This window comes from Lissotriton helveticus, chromosome 4_1, assembly GCF_964261635.1.
Source record: "Lissotriton helveticus chromosome 4_1, aLisHel1.1, whole genome shotgun sequence".
NCBI classification, from domain to species: Eukaryota; Metazoa; Chordata; class Amphibia; order Caudata; family Salamandridae; genus Lissotriton; species Lissotriton helveticus.
In genome coordinates this window covers 1251183803-1251202914 of record NC_136063.1, presented here as the reverse complement: position 1 = coordinate 1251202914, position 19112 = coordinate 1251183803, and the positions used below count along the sequence as shown (strand labels likewise).

General features: G+C 43.4%; 1 protein-coding gene across 1 annotated transcript in view; it reads left to right on the top strand.

The window, feature by feature from the left end:
• The first annotated feature begins 2215 nt into the window (after window positions 1-2215).
• Window positions 2216-19112, top strand: part of BCL2 (BCL2 apoptosis regulator) — a 529265-nt gene continuing 512368 nt past the window's right edge. The window contains exon 1 of the mRNA XM_078687800.1: window positions 2216-4033. Coding sequence (XP_078543926.1) covers window positions 3446-4033 — 588 coding nt within the window. The 5' untranslated portion in view covers window positions 2216-3445. The remainder of the gene's footprint in view (window positions 4034-19112) is intronic.

The following is a 19112-nucleotide window of genomic DNA, read 5'->3' as shown; positions in this document are numbered from 1 at the left end:
GTATTGTTGGGTGGAGAGAGAGGCCTATCCCAAGCAATCCCCTCAGCTAATGGTCTTAAACAGGGCTGTTTATTAGCTCGACTATTGTTTTCCCTTTATGTTTGTGACCTTCCCCAGAACCTATCCTTAAGTGAAGGAATTGCCCCCACTTTAGGGGACAAACCAGTTGCATGCTTAATGTATGCAGATGATATATTACTTCTAGACCTGACTCCGAAAGGACTTAATAATCGTCTGCATGCATTGCATGTATTTGCCGAGTCCCACCATCTGAAGATTAACATCCCTAAAAGCAAGGTAATGTGTATAACGGGGAAGAAAAAATCAAAATCTGCAAATTTTAGTTGGTATATAGGCAGTGAGAAACTGGAAATCGTAAAATCTTACGTTTTTTGTGGGAAAATAGTATGTGGTAACTTGAGCGACAAGGCTCACGTAGATAACAACATTTGGAAAGCCAAGACACAGGGAAATGGTCTGAGTGCTCTTTATAAAGCCACCGGCAAAAGACATTTTGTCCATCTGCTAGAGGCCTTTCGAGCAAAAATTCCAGCCTCTTTGCTCTATGGCATCGAGCTTATTGACTTGGGGCAATGTTTTTTTTAGATACCATCGAGGGCAGACTTTTGCGACATCTAACTTCGGCCAATAATGCTTGTACAGTGGAATCACTCAGACTCAAATTGGGCATACGAAGTAGTTGGGTTCAGGTCCTGGCGGGAGTAGTACGTTGGGTCTTTTGCTTAGCCAAGGGCAAACCGGCCACTTTAAGATCTCTTATTAAAAAAGAACTACTGGGTCCCCTGAAAGAATATTCCTTACTTATAAGGAATTTCAGAAGGGCTGTTACATTACTAGAATTGGAGGAACAAACTCTTTTTTTGCTATCCTCACATCAGCTAAAGTCGTCACTAAGACTGGCTACATGGGAGTTAAGCTTTAGGAGGGACAGAGATGTCCTCATTTCTAAGAAAGGTGTTACGCAGGTTGTTAATTCTTATTTATTTAAACACATACAACCCTATGCCTCTTGGAACCTCCCTCACGGCTTACGCCGTTTTTGGTTCCTCTTGAGGCAAGATCTTCTCCCTTTAAATAAATTACTAGCTAGATGGTATGGTTCTTCCGATAAATGTAATTTATGTAACAATAATAATTTGATCCAGGATATTACCCATATCCTTTTCATATGCCCGGCCCTAATGGGGCATCGTCGAAAGTGGGTGAGACCAATTTGCTTACAATCAAGCATTTTATCTGCCTTAATCTTTATTCGATGCCATTCTTAACCCTCCTCATAAAATGTTTTGTTACAGAATTTTCAATTTTTTTAAATGTTTCTTAGAATTATATTAACGGATATGATTTTCACACTCCAGCTTCTGTGTATATAGAATGTATCTTAAGGATTTTATGTTTTGTAATTTTGTTGTCGTTTATGCTTTGTTTATATGTGGATCTCAATCGAGTTCCAAATCATATACAAATAAAATTGAATTGAATAGTTATCAGTACATGAACTGTGAGTGCTCAGTGTGAGACAAACCTGCAGTAAAGATGGCAGCAGAGGGCAACACAATCTAGGCCTGCATTAGCAAATGTTAGCATTAACACAGCTCCCTCAATGTTTTTATTTCAACTAAATGTTAATTTGCTTTTATCATGTTAATGATGTTATGCATATAATTTTAAAACACTTTAAGTAATAGTTTTTAAGACTTACCTGATATATATATATATATATATATATAGTATATATATATATATATATATATATATATATATATATATATATATATAGTAACTTCACCATTCCCACTGAGGAGATGGAAGTAGCAAGGTTTTCCTCTAATTTTTGAATGCATATTAAAATTACACACGATATAAGAAGCAAACACTATGCTTTAAAAAACCTAAATGTAACCCTCACAAAAAAAGAGAGCGTGCGCGACACGACAAAACCGCCTCGTATGAGAACTCGAACGTGCTCAGCGGAAAGAACGAGCTATGTGTTCAGGAAAAATTGAGGTAGGATGTCACGTGACGAAAACATTTTGACGTACGCCGTGACGTACGCCAGAGGCGCGCGCTTTGGCATGTGGTGCACGAATAGGTCAAGTGGCAAAACACACGCAAGAAGGGTTATTACGCTCATCTACGTAGTGCGTGCCTGAAAGGGTCGCAGCTACTGATTTAAACTTATCCTTCCCTTGACTTGCAGGACCCTCTGCCTCCGCCATGGCAGTCGAGGCTGCGCATGCAGCAGCACACACACCCCCTCCAAGCTTCCAGCCCGGCCCCTTCCTGGCCACTCCCCTTGCTGACTGCCAGCAGCGGCCACCCTTAGCGTTCCACTCAGCCATTCCGCCAAAAATAAACAAACACGGGCCGACGAGGGCTAACGGGAGGCGGGGCGCTCCCGCAGAGCACCCCGGAGCCGTGCCACCCGCTCTCAGCCGTAGCCATCAGAACGGGCTCCTCAATGCTGGAAAGTTTGGCTCTGATGACAATGAATGGCTGCCGCCGTGCTGGGGAGGCGGTGAGAGCGCGAGACCCTGTTGCAGATTATAGGGCAGAGAGGGAGGACCAAAGCAATCAAAACACACACAAGCCTGCCTCTGGCTGAGGTACAGTCTGTATCCCAACCCCTGCCTGCGCGGGGTGCCCCTTCTCCCCGCCCCCAGTAGCTGTGAGTGGAACCTGTCGCTAGGTCCCTCCTCTCCCTGGTCCTGAGGCTGGGACCCCGCGACTGAAGCCGTCCTCCTTTCTCGTCACTGGTCCTCAGACTCTACTCATGGAGCCCGCCTCCTCTTCCTCTCTGGTCCTGAGATCGGCATACTGATACTGAAGTCCTCCTCACTGGTCCTAAGACCTCCCTGGAGTCGATGCGTGGAGCCCGCAGCTGGTGCCCTCCTCCACGCTGGTGCTGAGACTGGGATTAGAGTGGCTGTGGAATGTCTTCTTTTCCTTCACTGCGTAGGATGCCCACAGTCCTCGTTCCTTCTGCTGTTGCCAGATGTGCCTTTATGCCATGAACTTTACAGTTCTAGGCAGCGAGAACAGTGACTGCATTCCTCTGCTGCGCGTTTCTGTTGCGAACAGAAGTGCATCGAACCGTTTCTATATGAAGGCAAAGCCTTGTCTTGCTGCTGTACACTTTCGTCATGCAGTAGCGCAGAGGCAAATTGGCAAAAAGCTATGCTGAAAATTTAAAGCGAGAAACCACAGTTGCAGAAGTTCTGTTCGAACTGGAGTCTGTGGACTGAAATTTCTTCTGAACTGGAACCCGAGGATGTATGGCATGGTCAATCATTGTGCAAGGCACGACCTTTGGATCCCGCACCTTACACAATGGCAACTGCCCCTCCTAAAATAGTGGACATCTAGGGAATACTTTTCTTTCAAGGGACACATCTTTCTGGAAAAGAGAGTGTTCTCCATCACCATGGAAAGAAGGTACGATCACCGGGAGATCGTAGCGAAGTATCTCCACCACAAACTTGCACAAAGGGGGTATGAGTGGAGGTACCAGGAGTGGAGTGCTCACGAAGAGGAATCTGGAGGAAATGGGCCACCTCCAGGACTTCCAGCTGAAGCTGCTAACCCTGACACTGCTGCTGATGTTTCTGTAGCTACTGGTCAAAGTGTCGTGCCCACTGCTGCTCTACCAGCTGTCAACATGGTGGACCACCTACCACGGGAACCACCTGCTGAGGTCCACCGCACTCTGCAGTGGGCCACTGATGAGTTCTCCCGGCGATACTGCCGTGACTTTGGCCACCTTTCTGAGCAGCTGCTATGCCCCACACCTTCTGGCACAGCGCGGGCACGCTTCAACACGGTGGCTGAAGAGCTGTTCCGTGACGGAGTCAACTGGGGTCGCATTGTGGCCTTCTTTGAGTTTGGTGGAGCCCTAAGCCTGGAGAGTATCCATCGTGAGATGGCACCCCAGCTGGTCGATGCCATTGCCTCATGGATGACTGAATATCTTGACCAACACTTGCAGCGCTGGATCCTGGACAACGGCGGATGGGTAGGTGGACAGCTCCCTCGCTTAATGGCATCTGTGTTTCTCAGGGTGGACATTCATGCTCTGGAGAATTTACCATATGAGTGAATGAAGAGACTTGTGTAGTGCAATACTGTTAACTTAATCAAGTCTATGCTTTACCTTGCTAAAGAGGTGTAAGCATGCTAGAAGAAATGCCTTTTCAGTTTCCTTTTGATTGGCAGGTAGCGTATTTGACCCCGGATGTTGCCTTTGTGGAATACTATGTAATAGGTAACCAGATTTCCTGATTGCAGCGAGAGCTCTCACTGCATTGTCATCACTTTCATGAAGACTGCTTAACCTGTCAACGCAGTCAGCAAGGCTTTCCGAATGCCTTTCTGGAACATTTTTTCAGTTACCTTCAAATTAGCTTTCTGGAAGCCTAAATGAATGTAAATGGCCAAATACTTTAATCTAGCACTTAATCTGGTATTTGGAACACTTCTGAACACAACCATTTTACCCATTTGAGGAAATAAAGTGCACAGAGAGCGTGCACTTTTTGTCAAAGATTGCACAATTTTGGTCAACTGATGAAGCTGAGATTGAATTTCAATCTTGTATAAACAGTCAAAAGTGTTGTGTGCTCACAAGTTCGAAATGGTGACAGGTAATACCAAAACAGCCTGTTTTATTCCCTTTGAAATTCTTCTGTTTTCAAGCCTCAAGGTCAAAAATCAACATTATCAAAAACTTGACGAATATGCGGCATGCATCTCATTGTGAGAGCGTATCTTTCATCTTGTAGCAATACATTTCTGCTGCAGCGACCAAATATGCAATAACCAAGGGAATTAAGCGTGTCTTGAGTGAAGAAATAGTTAATGATTTGTTTAGACTTTCGGAATAATGCAGCATGCCACCTTTTGGTTACTTCAAAGCGCAGATGATGTTGACAAAAAGTATTGCTTTATGTAGAGAGGGGAAATTGGAGTCCATTCAAAATAGCTGGGAAACCATGCAAATTGACCTTAAATCTCACACTGTACTGAATTAGCTGTCGTTTGAAACAATGCTTAAACTGCTTCACCAGACTTAAAGACAGTGTTGTTTGACTGTTACCCAAAGTGGCATGCTCTGTCCTTCAACTGAAACAGGAATTCTATTTATTTGTTCATTTAGTGCAAATCTCTCCATTAGGGCAACAGTAATCTCGCAACGTGCCAATCCAAGATGCAAATAGATGGATGAAAAGGAATGTATTGATTACGATGTGAAGGGTTGTGTTGAGCATTATGGATGTATTAGAGGGGACTAAAACTGTAGTCCATTTGTTGACTAAAATGTGTTTGTGCCTGTTTTCTGCCCTCTCCTCCACCCCTAGTTATGCACTTGCATGGGTAAGGTGAAACAATTCACCATTTTAAAGCCACACCATTCCCTCCTAGGCACGTTAAAGCTTTATATTCAAGTGTGTATATATATATATATATATATATATATATATATATATATATATATATATATATATATATATATATTTTTTTTTTTTTGTAATCGTCGTGAGAACAGGAAACTGACCCCTTCGCCCCACTGACCGCACAACACCTCGGAGCCTAATCAGACTCATGTCTCCATTGGAAACTTTGGAAAATCGTACGCGAGACTACCTAAAGGTGCTGCAATGCCATACCACAGGCTGAGTAAGCGCTTCACAAGTACTAATAACAATAACAACAGTGCAAATCTTGCATGCCTGTTTAGATACATAGATGGTAAACAAGGTATTTCCATTTAAGTGATTCATAAAGTAAGTCATTGTGGAATTAAAACGATCAGATTGAAAGGAAAATCGGACGTTTTTTTATTTACATAACTTATTCCATATAAGTGAAGATTGTATTCACTGTACGAGTTGCTGGAAGGTGAATTTCTTAAGAGTAGGCTCATGGCTGCCTAACATTCATGACTGGGCACAATGTTGACGTCGTGTAGGTGTAGTAATGTTTTACTCTTTCCAAGAGTTTATCATCATCGTAATTTATCACACCAGGGCACGAAACAAATAACGGTACAGTGGTAGAGGTGAAAGGGGAGTTTTTACTTGATCGTGTTTCCTTTTTGACACAATTCTGGCCATTCTGTTAAACGGAAAATGTATTCCGACACTGGAATATTTCAACAGTTGGAAGTACCCTTCTTGAACCATTTGTAAATTAGTCACATGCCATGCAGCTGAGGAAATGCTGAGAAACGTGGATATAGGTTTTTGTATGAAGTCTCAGCTCTCCAACTACCCCCACGTCCTGATAAAGGGGCATACCACAAGGTTTGTGATTTATTTTTAAATAGATGCACCCTGGCACAGACTGTCACAGATTTACAGGCAGAGCCTGACCTCTTAGTCGTGCAGCGCGGCTACCGAAGCAGCCACCTCCTCTGGAAGACAGGTAGGCAGTCGTGGAGACTTCAGAGACCGTAGAGAGCCCTCTGCAGGCAATAATTGTGCAGTACGCGTATGCCTCGTGCCAAGGGAACGTCACGGGAATGCAAAAATGCCCTGTTTATATAGCTCGCTATGCTGGTTATCGGCCAGCTTGGAAGTGTGCGCAATTTTGGCAGATAATAGTTTATCTGGAATCACAGTCTTGGGGGGTTCAGGAGCTCGGATTTGCAGGAGCGTTCCACATTTACAGCGAATTAGTATCCCCCATCCCCTCCAGTCTCATCTCGCCTCTAACACGTTCCCGTGGTGTTTAAGATCAGGCATGCAGAACCTCCCACGCTTGCTCAAATGTTCCTTCTCATTGTTTTCACAAGTCTGGTACAGAGTGCATTACGTTAGTAAGAAAGGCCCCTCAGTACCGATCCCAAATGAACTGTTTAAAGGAAAGAGTTTTCCGCCGCACCTCCTCGCGTGCTCCAGTTTTTACGAACCAGGGCAGCTCTAACTCTCTGATCGCCATTGTAGCTGCACTGGTCTTGTTTCCCCTGTTACGTCGGAGCATGGACAGATCATTTAATACTGTATTTAGGTGTCTCCCATATGATTGTCCCAATTTTCTGTGCAATTCAGTATTTGCTAATTTAATTTACTTTGTCCTAGTTGTGGTAGTTGTGTAAATGAATTTTTATTTACAGTTTAGTTTTGATAGTGGTTGGAGGCGCTTAGTGGTTGACTACTCTGCTGCCCTCCACGTTTTAAGTGAATCTCTTTCTAGTGTTTTTTTTGTTACCTAATTCGCAGAGCAGCCAAATAAGAAATGTGTGGCCACTGCTGTAACTGACAAAGGAATTTGTGTGGTCTCAAAGCTAGGATGAGTAATTCACTCCCGGTCATTGTGGACGCTGACTGGAATTTACACCTACATATCATTGTCTTCATATGTGTTAATCTAATTAATTAATTCGAAGCAATCATGACTACCACTTCTAGAATGTAGTAGCCTATCACACAAAAGTCCTGGACTGAAAACACTGTCTGCAACCACCTGAAAGGACGTGGTCCCGCTACTCAAAACTCATTCAGTGGGGAAAAACTCAAACCTGATTTGGTATTCAAGGGATGTCAAACCTTTAGCCACGAGAGCTAGGTCCATGCCAGATATTCATGATAACCATTATGTAAATCATTCAGATTTATATTCATTGTATGCCTAGTTATGTCTTGTGGTGTGAAGAACTCCATACACCAGTATTAAGTAAAAGAGAGTTCTCTAAATTAATTAAATACGCCAACACTGGCTCCTACATACGTCGGAGCGTCAGAACTTCCAGTCAGCTCGGCGATCAACTGTCAGTGGCGACAGTTACCAGCTGGTGACCTCCCTGGTGGTATGGTGTCCACCGCAGGGACACTGGAATGCATTTACTGATAAGGTGTCCAAGGAGGGACACACGGCTGTAGTCATAACACATCTTCCCCCTTGAGGAAGAAAGAAGAGGGGTGGGGAAAAGGGAGGAGAAGAACAAAACAATATGTACACTGGAAACTATTTGCAAATATAGTCTTTTAGTTTCGTAGGTGGTCCTACAACCTTCCTGCTCTGCTCCTACTGATATGTTGTGAAGTATTGCGTACAGGAGTCGGTGGCAACATGCGTCTGACTCTCTCTGTGCTAGTCTGATTGGGTGATACGTTCACTGGCGCAGAGATGGACTGCGTGATGTTTCTTTCTGTCATGGTAGATGGTGCAGGGAACTCATAGTCTGACTCCTAGTCTGAGGAACAGGGTTTTGCCGTGTTGCTTGTAGGTCTCTCGGGAGAGTCTCCCCTAAACTCAGTAGGTACGGTGGCTTCAGGGTTCTTCACAGGATGTCTGTAGGCAGAGAAATGCCATACCTTACCGTCGCTCAAGAGTGCAGAATTACAGTACACTTCACGTACGGGCAGGGGAGTGGTATATCTGTCTTGAGCCTTCCCAATGTGACCACTCTTCTTTACCTTGACGACATCTCCCGCCTTGAGTTCCACGCGTTTGCACCCATGCTTGCTGTCTTAAATTTTTTTGTTCCTGAGCTTGGCACGCATGAGTATTTCTCTGACCTGTTGTGAAGACCAGTGTACTCTTCTGACTGCCTGAATCCAGCCCACATTGTCCCTAGAAAGAGGGGTTCTGCCTAGCATAAGTTCAAAAGGACTGTGTCCTGTAGTCTCGCAATGTGTGATTCTGTATGCCCACACAGTTTTAAGTTGAGGTTGTTGCTGTTGGCCAGTTGGATTATGCCTTTCATGACTCTGTTGAACCTTTCTAAGGCCCGTTACCTGTTGGATGATATACAGATGTCGTTTTGTGCTCAATAGTGTGCCTAAGTATGTAATCCTTGAACATTTCTGAAGTAAATTGAGTCCCGTTGTCACTCACTATCTGTTTGGGGAGACCTTCGCGTGAAAAGGTATCATCCATGAACTTAACTACGTTTTATGTTTCATGTTGGTTGTTCATTTGTACTTCTGGCCACTTTGTGAAGTAATCAATAATAACTATGACATACCATTGTTCAAGATCATCAGATATGGGTCCCATACTGCCGATACCTATTCTCTCCCACAGCATGGATGGGCAGGGGATGGGGTGTAGTGGTGGTCTAAATGTCACCTGTGTTTTATCTGAGTCCATGCACAGTTTGCAATCCCGGACTGTTCTCTCTAAATCAAGGCTAACACCTGGCCACCAATACATGTTTTTGACCCTGCTCTTTGTTTTAGCGATGCCCAAGTGTCCTTCGTGGCATATATGTTTAGTAACTTTGTTCTAATGTCTCTTGGTGGTATAAATCTACCACTATTCAATAGGAATCCGTTCTCTAGTGACAATTTGTCTTTCACTTCCCAGAAGTGTCTTAGGGGTTCTGTCAGTTTGCTCTTACTTGTCCAACCTTCCGTCATCATTTGTACTACTTGACACATTATATTGTCTTTGTCTTGCTCCAACAGCCACTCTTCTTTTGTGATACCACTGGATTTTTCCAGGACTTTTGCTATACAAGACTCATCCAATTAGTTGGTATCGTTATCGCTGGTTGTCCCGACAGGCATTCTGCTTAAAAAGTCTGCCACAACATTTTTCACGCCTGGGACGTATCGGACATTGTACACAAAGTCAAACAAACGCACCGATAGCCTGGCTAATCTGGGTGAAGCAGTGTACAAACCTTTTGTTGTGAGTACTTTTGTTAAGGGTTTGTGGTCTGTGCACAAATTGACCATTCTGACCCAAACATATTGTCTGAAGTGTACCAGGGCACACACACATGCTAGTGCCTCACGTTCTGTTACTGAGAAGTTTTCCTATGTTGGTGTAAGTGAACGTGAGGCAAAAGCTATAGTGTATTCTGCTCCCATGGTGTCCTTCTGGGTGAGTACTGCTCCCAACCCCTTATTACTTGCGTCTGTGGTTACAAAGTTTTGTAGAGAAGGGTCGAATCCTTGAAGGGGTCAAACTGTGCACATGTCTGTTTTCATATCCTGAAAGGTTTTCCCCAATCTTCTGTCCATTCAAATTTATTTTTAAGTTTTAGTTGCTGCCTTAAAACGTATGTTTTAAGTGAGAAGTTCTTAATGAACTTGGAGTAAAACTCCACCAATCCCAAGAAGAACCTCAGTTCATCTTTGTTGGCTGGTACTGACCGGTGAGTCCTTTATGGCCTGTATGAGTTCTTTTTCTGGGCTGATTCCTTCGCCGGTTATTTGGTGGCCAAGATAGCTGACAGAATTGCTTGCAAACTTGCATTTCTTTTCTGTTCAGAATTTCCAAGACTTGTTCGACCTTGTTGTTGTGCTCTTCCTTAGATTTGCCCATAATTACGATGTCGTCTTGGAAGAGAAACATTTCTGAAACTCCTTCAAAGATGTTGTTCATGAGTTTTTAAAAAACATTTCTGCCCCAAGGCCAAATCGAAAGGTAAAAAACAGCAAGACTGGGGTCAGAGCTATTTTCTACCTGCACACTGTTCCACTATGTCTAGTCTATTATCAAATGCTCAGAACCCTGTGCGTATTGGTCGAGGGCGTGACCCGTGAACACCCCCTAAATAGTGATGCAAAACATCACATACAATGAGAAAAGCACAGTGACCCGCACAAGGGAAATTATACACAAATTATAATTTTTGCCAAATAGTGCAACAGTATTTTTCAGACATATAACATAAACACTTTCCAACAAAAAGGTGAAGTCCAAGTCTTGAAAGTTGTGCTGGGAACCTTTTTATTCAAGAAAATTGGAAATTCAGAAAATTGCTAGCTGCCAACGCGTTTCGTCACCAACGTGACTTCTTCAGGGCTCTAAAATCGGTAGAACTGTAATGGATAGAGCTTGCATCACTTGAACAAAGATACACCAAAAAAGAGAACACTTAAAAACGTGTTTCCTAGTCCCCCTCGTATTCGATATGGCTTTCAGGTTTGTTCTATATTATATAGCAGTTTTCAATATTTATCATCCGCATCGCAAGGATATTGTCAAAGGTAATATGGTATATCCCCAGTGGTGTCTCTCTCTTTTACATGTGTAATTTTTGAAGTATTGTAGGGCCCATCAAGGTTTCTTCAGTAAATGGCGGGCATTTTTAGCGTGCCGCCGGCGTTTCGTGCAGGGTCCTTTCCAAATGAGTCGAAAGGTACCAGCGTAAACCTAAAACAACCGAATGGTGTTATGAACATTGTTAGTGTCTTGCTATCACGATGCAGAGGTACCTGGTAATAGGCTGATTTTAAGTCGATTGTGGAGAACCACTTGATGCCCTTAGTGGTAGATAGCATCTCATTTATTTTTGCTAGTGGATATTGTTCCACTATGTTTTGATTTAGGTCGCGTAGGTCAACTCAGAGTCTCAACTTGCCATTGGGTCGTTTGGCGACGTCAAGGGATGCGACCCATTCGGATGCTTCCACCTTTTCAATTATTCCTTCGGTCAAAATCTTGTCTAGTTGGGTCTTTACTTCCTCCCTTATGGCAAATGGGATGTTTCTTGCCTTGTGTACAACCGGGGTTGTGATTGGTTTTAGTTTGATTCTGTGTTGATATCGTTTTAGGATTCCTACAGCCTCACTAAATACCTTTTGGAAATTTGTTGAATAAAGATTTTTCATAGTCACAGTTGTCAGACAAACTTAACACAGGTTCATTTTTGCTGGGGTCTAGGATGATACCCAGATTTCCTTGGTCCATCCATCCTAGTACCGATGGTCCAACTTTTGAAAACATAAAGTTTGCCTGCAGACTCTCGTCCTTTGAATATAAAGTTAAATTTCCTGTAGCCACATACGTCAAGTGGGCTCTCCGGTGAATGATCTGATATTTATGTCTCTTTTTCGGGTTTTTTGCCGATGCTTGGTTTACATTTTTCCATCCAGATTCTCTCGTTAACTATCGTATATGGTGATCCGAAGTCTGCAACAATATTAATCTCAAGCCCCCTATTTTCATGCAGCATATGTTTTTTTTGTCTTAGTTGCGCTTATCTCGTTGACATTGCTGCTTTTATCATCATTAATGTTCAATATGAACATGTTAATGGCGTCATCGTCAGAAGCGTTCTGAATATTATCTTCTGCATCCTCTACAACCTTCACACATTGTGGTCTCCTTTTGTTGCAGGCTTTGATGAAATGTCCTTTTATGCCACAATGGGTACACTTCACCTCACGTGCTGGGCATTTTGGGTCATTTGCCATGTGTGTTGTACTTAAACATCTGTAACAGTGCCCCCAGTTCTTTGTTTAATTTTTCTTGTATATTGGTCTAGGGATTTTTTTGTTCCAACTCTGTTTGTTGTAGTACTTTTGGTCATTCACTTTGTTTTATAGTGTCTCCCTCTTTTTAGGTTGAGCTGGAGATAGCAATGCAAAGCATTGCGTCCAGTTCGACAACTTATGTTGCCCGTCTCCTGGGAATCTGAGACAGGGGTCGGGCACGCGCGTCGATTGGGATCTGTGGACACGCAGTGCCCATCTCCTGCCTCCGATTCCCTGAGGTGTGCAAACACACACACACACAGCCCCACTCACGCATGCACACATACGCAGCCACACGCATTCACACACAGGCACACACACACACACACTGCATACACACACGCACCCCCTTAAACAGACACACGCGCACACAGACAGACACACGCACAGACACACTCGCACACACAGACACACTCGAACACACAGACACACTCGAACACACACAGACACGCGCGTACCCCCCCCCCCCCCCGTAACCCCCTCCCCACTCACCAGGCTCTTTACGCGTGTCCCTCGGCTGCCAGCATTCAGCGTGCAGGTTTCCAGGACGTTCTCCCGGCAGTTCCTTCCTGTTTCTTTGTAGGCTCCGCCCACGTCCCAACGAAGGCTGCCTGACTTCCGCTATGCATAGCGGGTAGCATTAGCACCTCTTGTTGTTCTTCGAGAGCGATTGGTCCCATGGGATGGCAGACGGGTGTGGGGATTTTTTTCTGCTTGTTACTGAACTGTTTTGACTCTATTGTAAAGCGCTCCGGGCCTAGCCTTTGCTATATATAAATTCACAAAAATAATGACATAAATAACTGCAGTCGCGCGGTTTTGTGATTTTGCGCGAGGTAGTCTTTAAAGAAGGTTTCACTGTCCCAAAACGTCCTACTTCTGTACGTGCTATTCCTGCGGCCGGGCCCGATCCCACAACAAGGAAGGTGGTCTGGAGGCAACGAGACACGTTCCTATCTGCGGGGAGAGGAGCGGTAACACTTACTCAACTGGTATAGGAAGTTCCCCGGTCGCAGAACTGATACCAAACATTTTTCGCTACTCGGTGTTTGCACAGTAGACTCTGTTGAATGTCGTCACGTCAATGAGAGCACTTGTACGTGGAAGTAACATGAGAGCCTTATAAATCCAGATTAACTCTGGGCAGCTGGACGAGGGCGGCGAGCCCGGCAGCGCCGGCACGCAATGTCATGCCCTCGGGGAACGATTCTCCGGAGGCCACTGGGCTTATAAATTTATATCGGTATGGGTCTCAGTTCGGAGCTCCTGTGGCAGACTCAAGGGGGGCTTCGTGATGGGTCTAAGCCGGCTGTCTGCAACCGTCTTTGAGAAAACCGTGCTGGGTTTGAGGTGTGAGGATGGGATGAAGCGTGGGGCAAGGCTGAGATGTAAGGAGGACAATGGTAGCCTACTTACATTAACGCAAAGTACATTTACATTGTACAGTCCCCCACATGCCAGGATGTTGGTTCCACACGTGCATCCCCCCCAAAAGGCTCCACTGTAGTGAAAGCATGTTGGAGTCAAAATTCAATGCCCGATCAGAGTGTGGATTTGCAGTGCAAATTGCCCCGCCATACATCTCGCAGCAAGTTGGTCACTGTGAAGGAGGGATTGAAAGCTAGGTTTCTTCGCCCTAAAGATAATAACCTTGCTGCTAAACTACGCCTTGTCTAAAGAAACCCTTCAAAGGAGCGCTAAGGCCAATCCAATGTAACTGTTAATGCTTTTGTTAATTCACTGAAAGATGGCAAGAAAGGTTTTTTTTGATACATTTAACATTAAAATTCAGCAGAACACATGGTAATTCCAGAGTAGCAAATGTTGAATACTACACCAAAAACATGGCCACAGACTAGCAGTAGCAGCACCGCAACATTAGATCTCCCACAGCACTTAACCCAACAAGCAAGGCATTCTTGAAAATAGTTGCAAATCTCTTATGGATCTCAATCCTTCTGCACCCCTACAAAAGCCCCCCTAATGGGTTAGGCACTACATAAGAATATCTGAGACAGGCCCAACTGCAAACAAAGTATGTACCTGCTGTCAACCGTTCTTTCAGATGTGCCTAGTGAACGAATACACCAAGCATTTGCAATGCAAGTGGTCTCGCATTTACGCAAATTTGACCTATTGGCATTGTAAATGACAATGGCTTTTATTTATGTTACAAAAACCAAAACATAAATAAAAGGCAATATCATTTACAATAGAAATAGCTCAAACTCTCGCAAATGCGAGACCTATTACATTGCAAATGCTTGTTTTTCTGTATTCTCCAATAGGACTGCTTTAGCACAACAGCCCGTGAGTTCAGCTTTTCTTGCAATATCTATTATGTTTTGTAGTGGGTATTCGCCCTTGGCCCACAAATTGTCTTGGATGTTTGAGTTTGAACCCTGCATCACTATTTGGTCCCTTATAAACTTGTCGTGGAGTGCACCAAAGCTGCAATTTATTGCAAGATTTTTGAGCGCAGACACATAATCATCAATTGACTCTTCTTTCCCTTGCTTCCTATGGAAGAATTTGTACCTATCTACTCCAACGCAAACTGTTGGTTTGTAGTATGTGTTGAGATCATTTATAGCGTTAGTAAATACATCGCCTTCATTTTCTGCCCTAATCTTCTTATTAACGGCATTGTATACTTTTATTCCTCCTGCTCTTAAGCAATGCATGAGCATTTTGTATTTTCTTTCAGCTTTAACTTCTTCATCTTCTTTTAATGTAGAGATGTAATTGAGGAAATACTCCCTCCATTCTTCCCACTTAAGTGCAGGTTCACCCCCAGCACCTAGAAATGTTTCAGGTGGAGAAAGGTTCCATACACAACCTGAAGCCATGTTAATTGTACTTTCAGAATTTAAAATTCTTATTTAAATGTCTAATAATAGATCCCTTTGTTATTAAAATGCAGAATGTGACTGAAAACGTATTTGACTGTTTGGATGTGTTTTAAACCTTGACAGCTTACCAGTGTTTTCAATTCTGAAACAGTGTACACATTTTAAATGCTATTCACTTTCCTTGTTATGTTTTTTTCCGTGACCTTTACATTTAAAACATTTGTCATTCATGCTCCGCTTACTTTATATTCATTAACACACGATACCAATAGTGCCTTACTGTTTATTTATTTGATGTACAAAGCGCGGTCAATCCTGGAAGTTTGTAGCTGAGGCATACGTCAATTATTCACGCTAACGCTAAGTAAATGAAAGTTTAAAATGGCGCTAACGTTGTGATTACGCAAACTGGACTGCTGACCTCAGTTTTCTTTCAGTTCCCAAGATGGCGGCATGCGTTGTCGATGTAGGTGACGTGATGACGCTTAGATCAGCTGTTAGCAACCGCAGATGGCTTCAGTTGAGTTTGTCAGTTGGCAAGTGACGGTCGCGTTCAGTTTTATTTTACATTGTGAGAATTTTACTTGAAAATGGGTGGCAAGCTTAGATATACAGTTCGTGTACCTTAAGTTTTCCTAATTTCTCGTAGTGTAGCACAAAGTTTTTCCACACTGGTATATGTTATAAGATTTAGATATTCCTCCCGCTGTTCATTTCAATACTCCATTCTTTATTGGTAGATTTCAGCATAGAAATGTTCCACCGTTTTCTTTTTTTCACCATGCGTTAATTTACAGGATATCTTGCCCCCAGTAATCTTTTTCAGTTTGTTTTTAACTTTTTCTGACCTTGTCTTGTTTGACTTCCTGTGGTTCCTATGAAGTATTTTCTTTTAGCGTCCGAAGTACTTTGTCTTTCCAGTGACAGTCGTGTTTCTCACTGTTCTTTCCTTAAATTACCTCGACCGACTGCTGTTCATTGAATTTTTTTTCTTTATAATTCCGTGGGTTCTGTGTTGGCGCTCGTCGCCACTTTGTGAAGAACTCCATACACCAGTATTAAGTAAAAGAGACTTCTTTAATTTAATACACCAACACTGGCTCCTACATACGTCGGAGCGTCAGAACTTCCAGTCAGCTCGGCGATCAGCTGTCAACTGTCAGTGGTGACAGTTACCAGCTGGTGACCTCACTGGTGGTATGGTGTCCACGTAGGGACACTGGAATGCATTTACTGAGATGGTGTCCAAGGAGGGACACATGCCTGTAGTCATAACATGTGTATTCAATGAAAAACAGGCATAGATCAAATACTGTTGACCAGTAGTGAACACTGATGTACTGTCCTGTCTTTGTCTTCAGTTCAGCAATCAAATTAAAGGAATCGTGTCCTACAATGTGTCCTTAAAATATGGTGCCATAGCAATGTCCTCTTTCAAAAAACAAGCCTATTAACTAGATTCAAGGCCTTTTCTTCTTTCGTAATGGAAAACTTTTGGTTTCTTTATCAAATGCTAAATTTAGAGGAGAATCCACAAGTGGAATTTCATCCGCCCCAGAGAAAGTATGGCAGAGAAAATTACATCAATTAGTCCCCCCCACCCCGATTTATCTCTTCTTCTGGAAATCATAAGATATGCAGTTAACTACAAACTTTAAATCAGGACCATCATATTTTTAATGTTCTCTGAAAATTACTGTAATACATCACTTTTTAGTCATAGACCTGTTGAACTGGAAGGGACCACAAATTGTCTCAATCTCCATGTCAGGAGTTACAACGATGCTGATCATCCAGTGGGGTGGGTATATGTAGTGGAGGTAAATCAGAGAACATAAGCTAGTAATGGGGATCTTGTTTGTATAACTTGCCTCAAATCTATATTCACAGGAGAGCAACTTTAAAGGCTTATTATTTGTAGAATAAAACATTTAACCTGGTGTTTTTAATACCACGTAACTGATGTCCCTGTGATATTATGCAGTTTGATCTGTTGGTATAACAGCTTTTTTAATATGTAGTGGTAACTAGGGCTGGCCTTGTATCCCAATACATATAAAAAAGAGTCGGGTTTTCAGAGCATCCACAAAAATGTATGAGGAGAAGTTACATGCAGTGAATTTGAGTGGACATTACTTGTGTGTGATTCTGAAAGCTTGATTGAATTGTACTGTTCAGTGGCTCAACAGACATCTGGCAACAAGCTAAGTAAATTATGAATGTTCTTTTTGTGGATGTTACAGTCTGAGCTCGATGTCATGCCAGACCACAAAGCAGGCAAACATGAAACATTCACTTGTACTACAACCAATATTGTTTTCTCTAATTTAAAAAAATTGAGGGCCTGATTTAGATCTTGGCGGATGGTTTACTCCGTCACAACGGTGACGGATATCCCGTCCGCCGAAATATAAATCCCATATGATATAATGGCATTTATATTTTGGCGGACAGGATATCCGTCACCGTTGTGACGGAGTAACTTGTCCGCCAAGATGTAAATAGGGCCCTAAATCTCAAAACACTCACTCATGACAGAAGTGCATGTTTAAAGGATTAAACAAAGAGCTAACACAAGTGCAATGGAAGTGGCTGGAGCACAGCTGCAATTTACCACTGATGTCCGAAGGAGTCTGGGGGATTCTGAATACTAGTGCTTTGTACTATTGTTGCATTTTACCTTCAGCTAGTTCAATTAAAGGTATTAAAAGCTGGTGTGTTTTGATGTTCAGCTAGATTAACCCAGGATATAACCTATCTTTGCATTTCGCACAGCGAGAGACCTCATGTAGAGGGTTTCAAAACTAACCTAAGAATCGCACACGCTCATGCGTGTGCTTTTTCTTTTGTCCTACACTATTGGCCTTTGCGTGCGTCTTTTTAACAAAGACAGCACGCAATTGGCCAAAGGCAGGCTCATTGCTCCGCCCATGGCCTATTGGTGGCGGTTACCCACACGGCCTCCATGTGGTTTAAATTATTGTGCCCAGACACGCACGCACCACTCAAGGGCTTTTTTTTTTGCATCCATTTCACAGGGAAGCAACTAAAGGAAAGAAGGAAAGAGGTTGTGAACCGTTTCTTCAAGGCACTGTTTTCAGTAATTTATTGGCAGGAACGAGAGTTACTGTTAGTGCAGACGTGGTGTTAGGAGCTGCAGCAGCAGGGTGTTATTTAGATCTCATTAGAAATTATTTCAGTCACAGCATTACCCGTGTTCTGTGGTACTTTACATTCTCGAATCTTCTAGTAAGTGCAACCTTCCTGGCTTTGCAAAGTGCTAATGAGCCACATTTGCTGAAGGACACCCACGTGATCAAATATCTATCTTAACTGACAAATCAGCATTTTTTAATGTTCATTCCTGTGATCCCATCCCTTGCCCCTGCATTTCACCTTTACCATCAACCTGTAGCTGTGTTCCTTTCCTTAGTATCCTCACCTGTGCTTCACTCACTTCCTTGCACTAGTGTTTTTGGTCCATAGTTCTTTCACATCCTGCGGTGTCTCACATGCTCCTGTGTCATCCTGTAGCCTTCCGTATGCTGAAGCCCTGTCCCTTCCCTTGGGTTCCCATATGTGATTACCCCCGCCCCCACAGTACCCCGCTAATTTGTTTGTGCTTCAGGTTGTCTCGCTCTCTTCTTGCCCTGTGGTCCCAGAACCCCGATAGCGCCTTGTTTGTCCCCGTTGTTCGTGACGCTCAAGGTCCCAAGCGTGATACCCCCCCAACCCTCACCCCCGTGTTAGGGTGTGACTCATTCAACTGGTGCATCGCCCTGTGGCCTCTTTCCTTTCACACTGCACGGTCGCCTGTGGATCTTCAATGTTTCCTGGGTCGGTTTATGGGGGTGATATTTTATTTTGTCCCCCCACCACTACCTTGATTCTGCCCCTTCATCCATCGTGCCCAGTTCTATCTCCAGTTATCCTGCCTGTGGCTCTGTCCATTTCCTCGGACATCTTTTTATCGCTCTTCCTCTGCCCTGCCCCCTTCTTTCTCACCTATTGGTTGGTCTGATCACTGGAA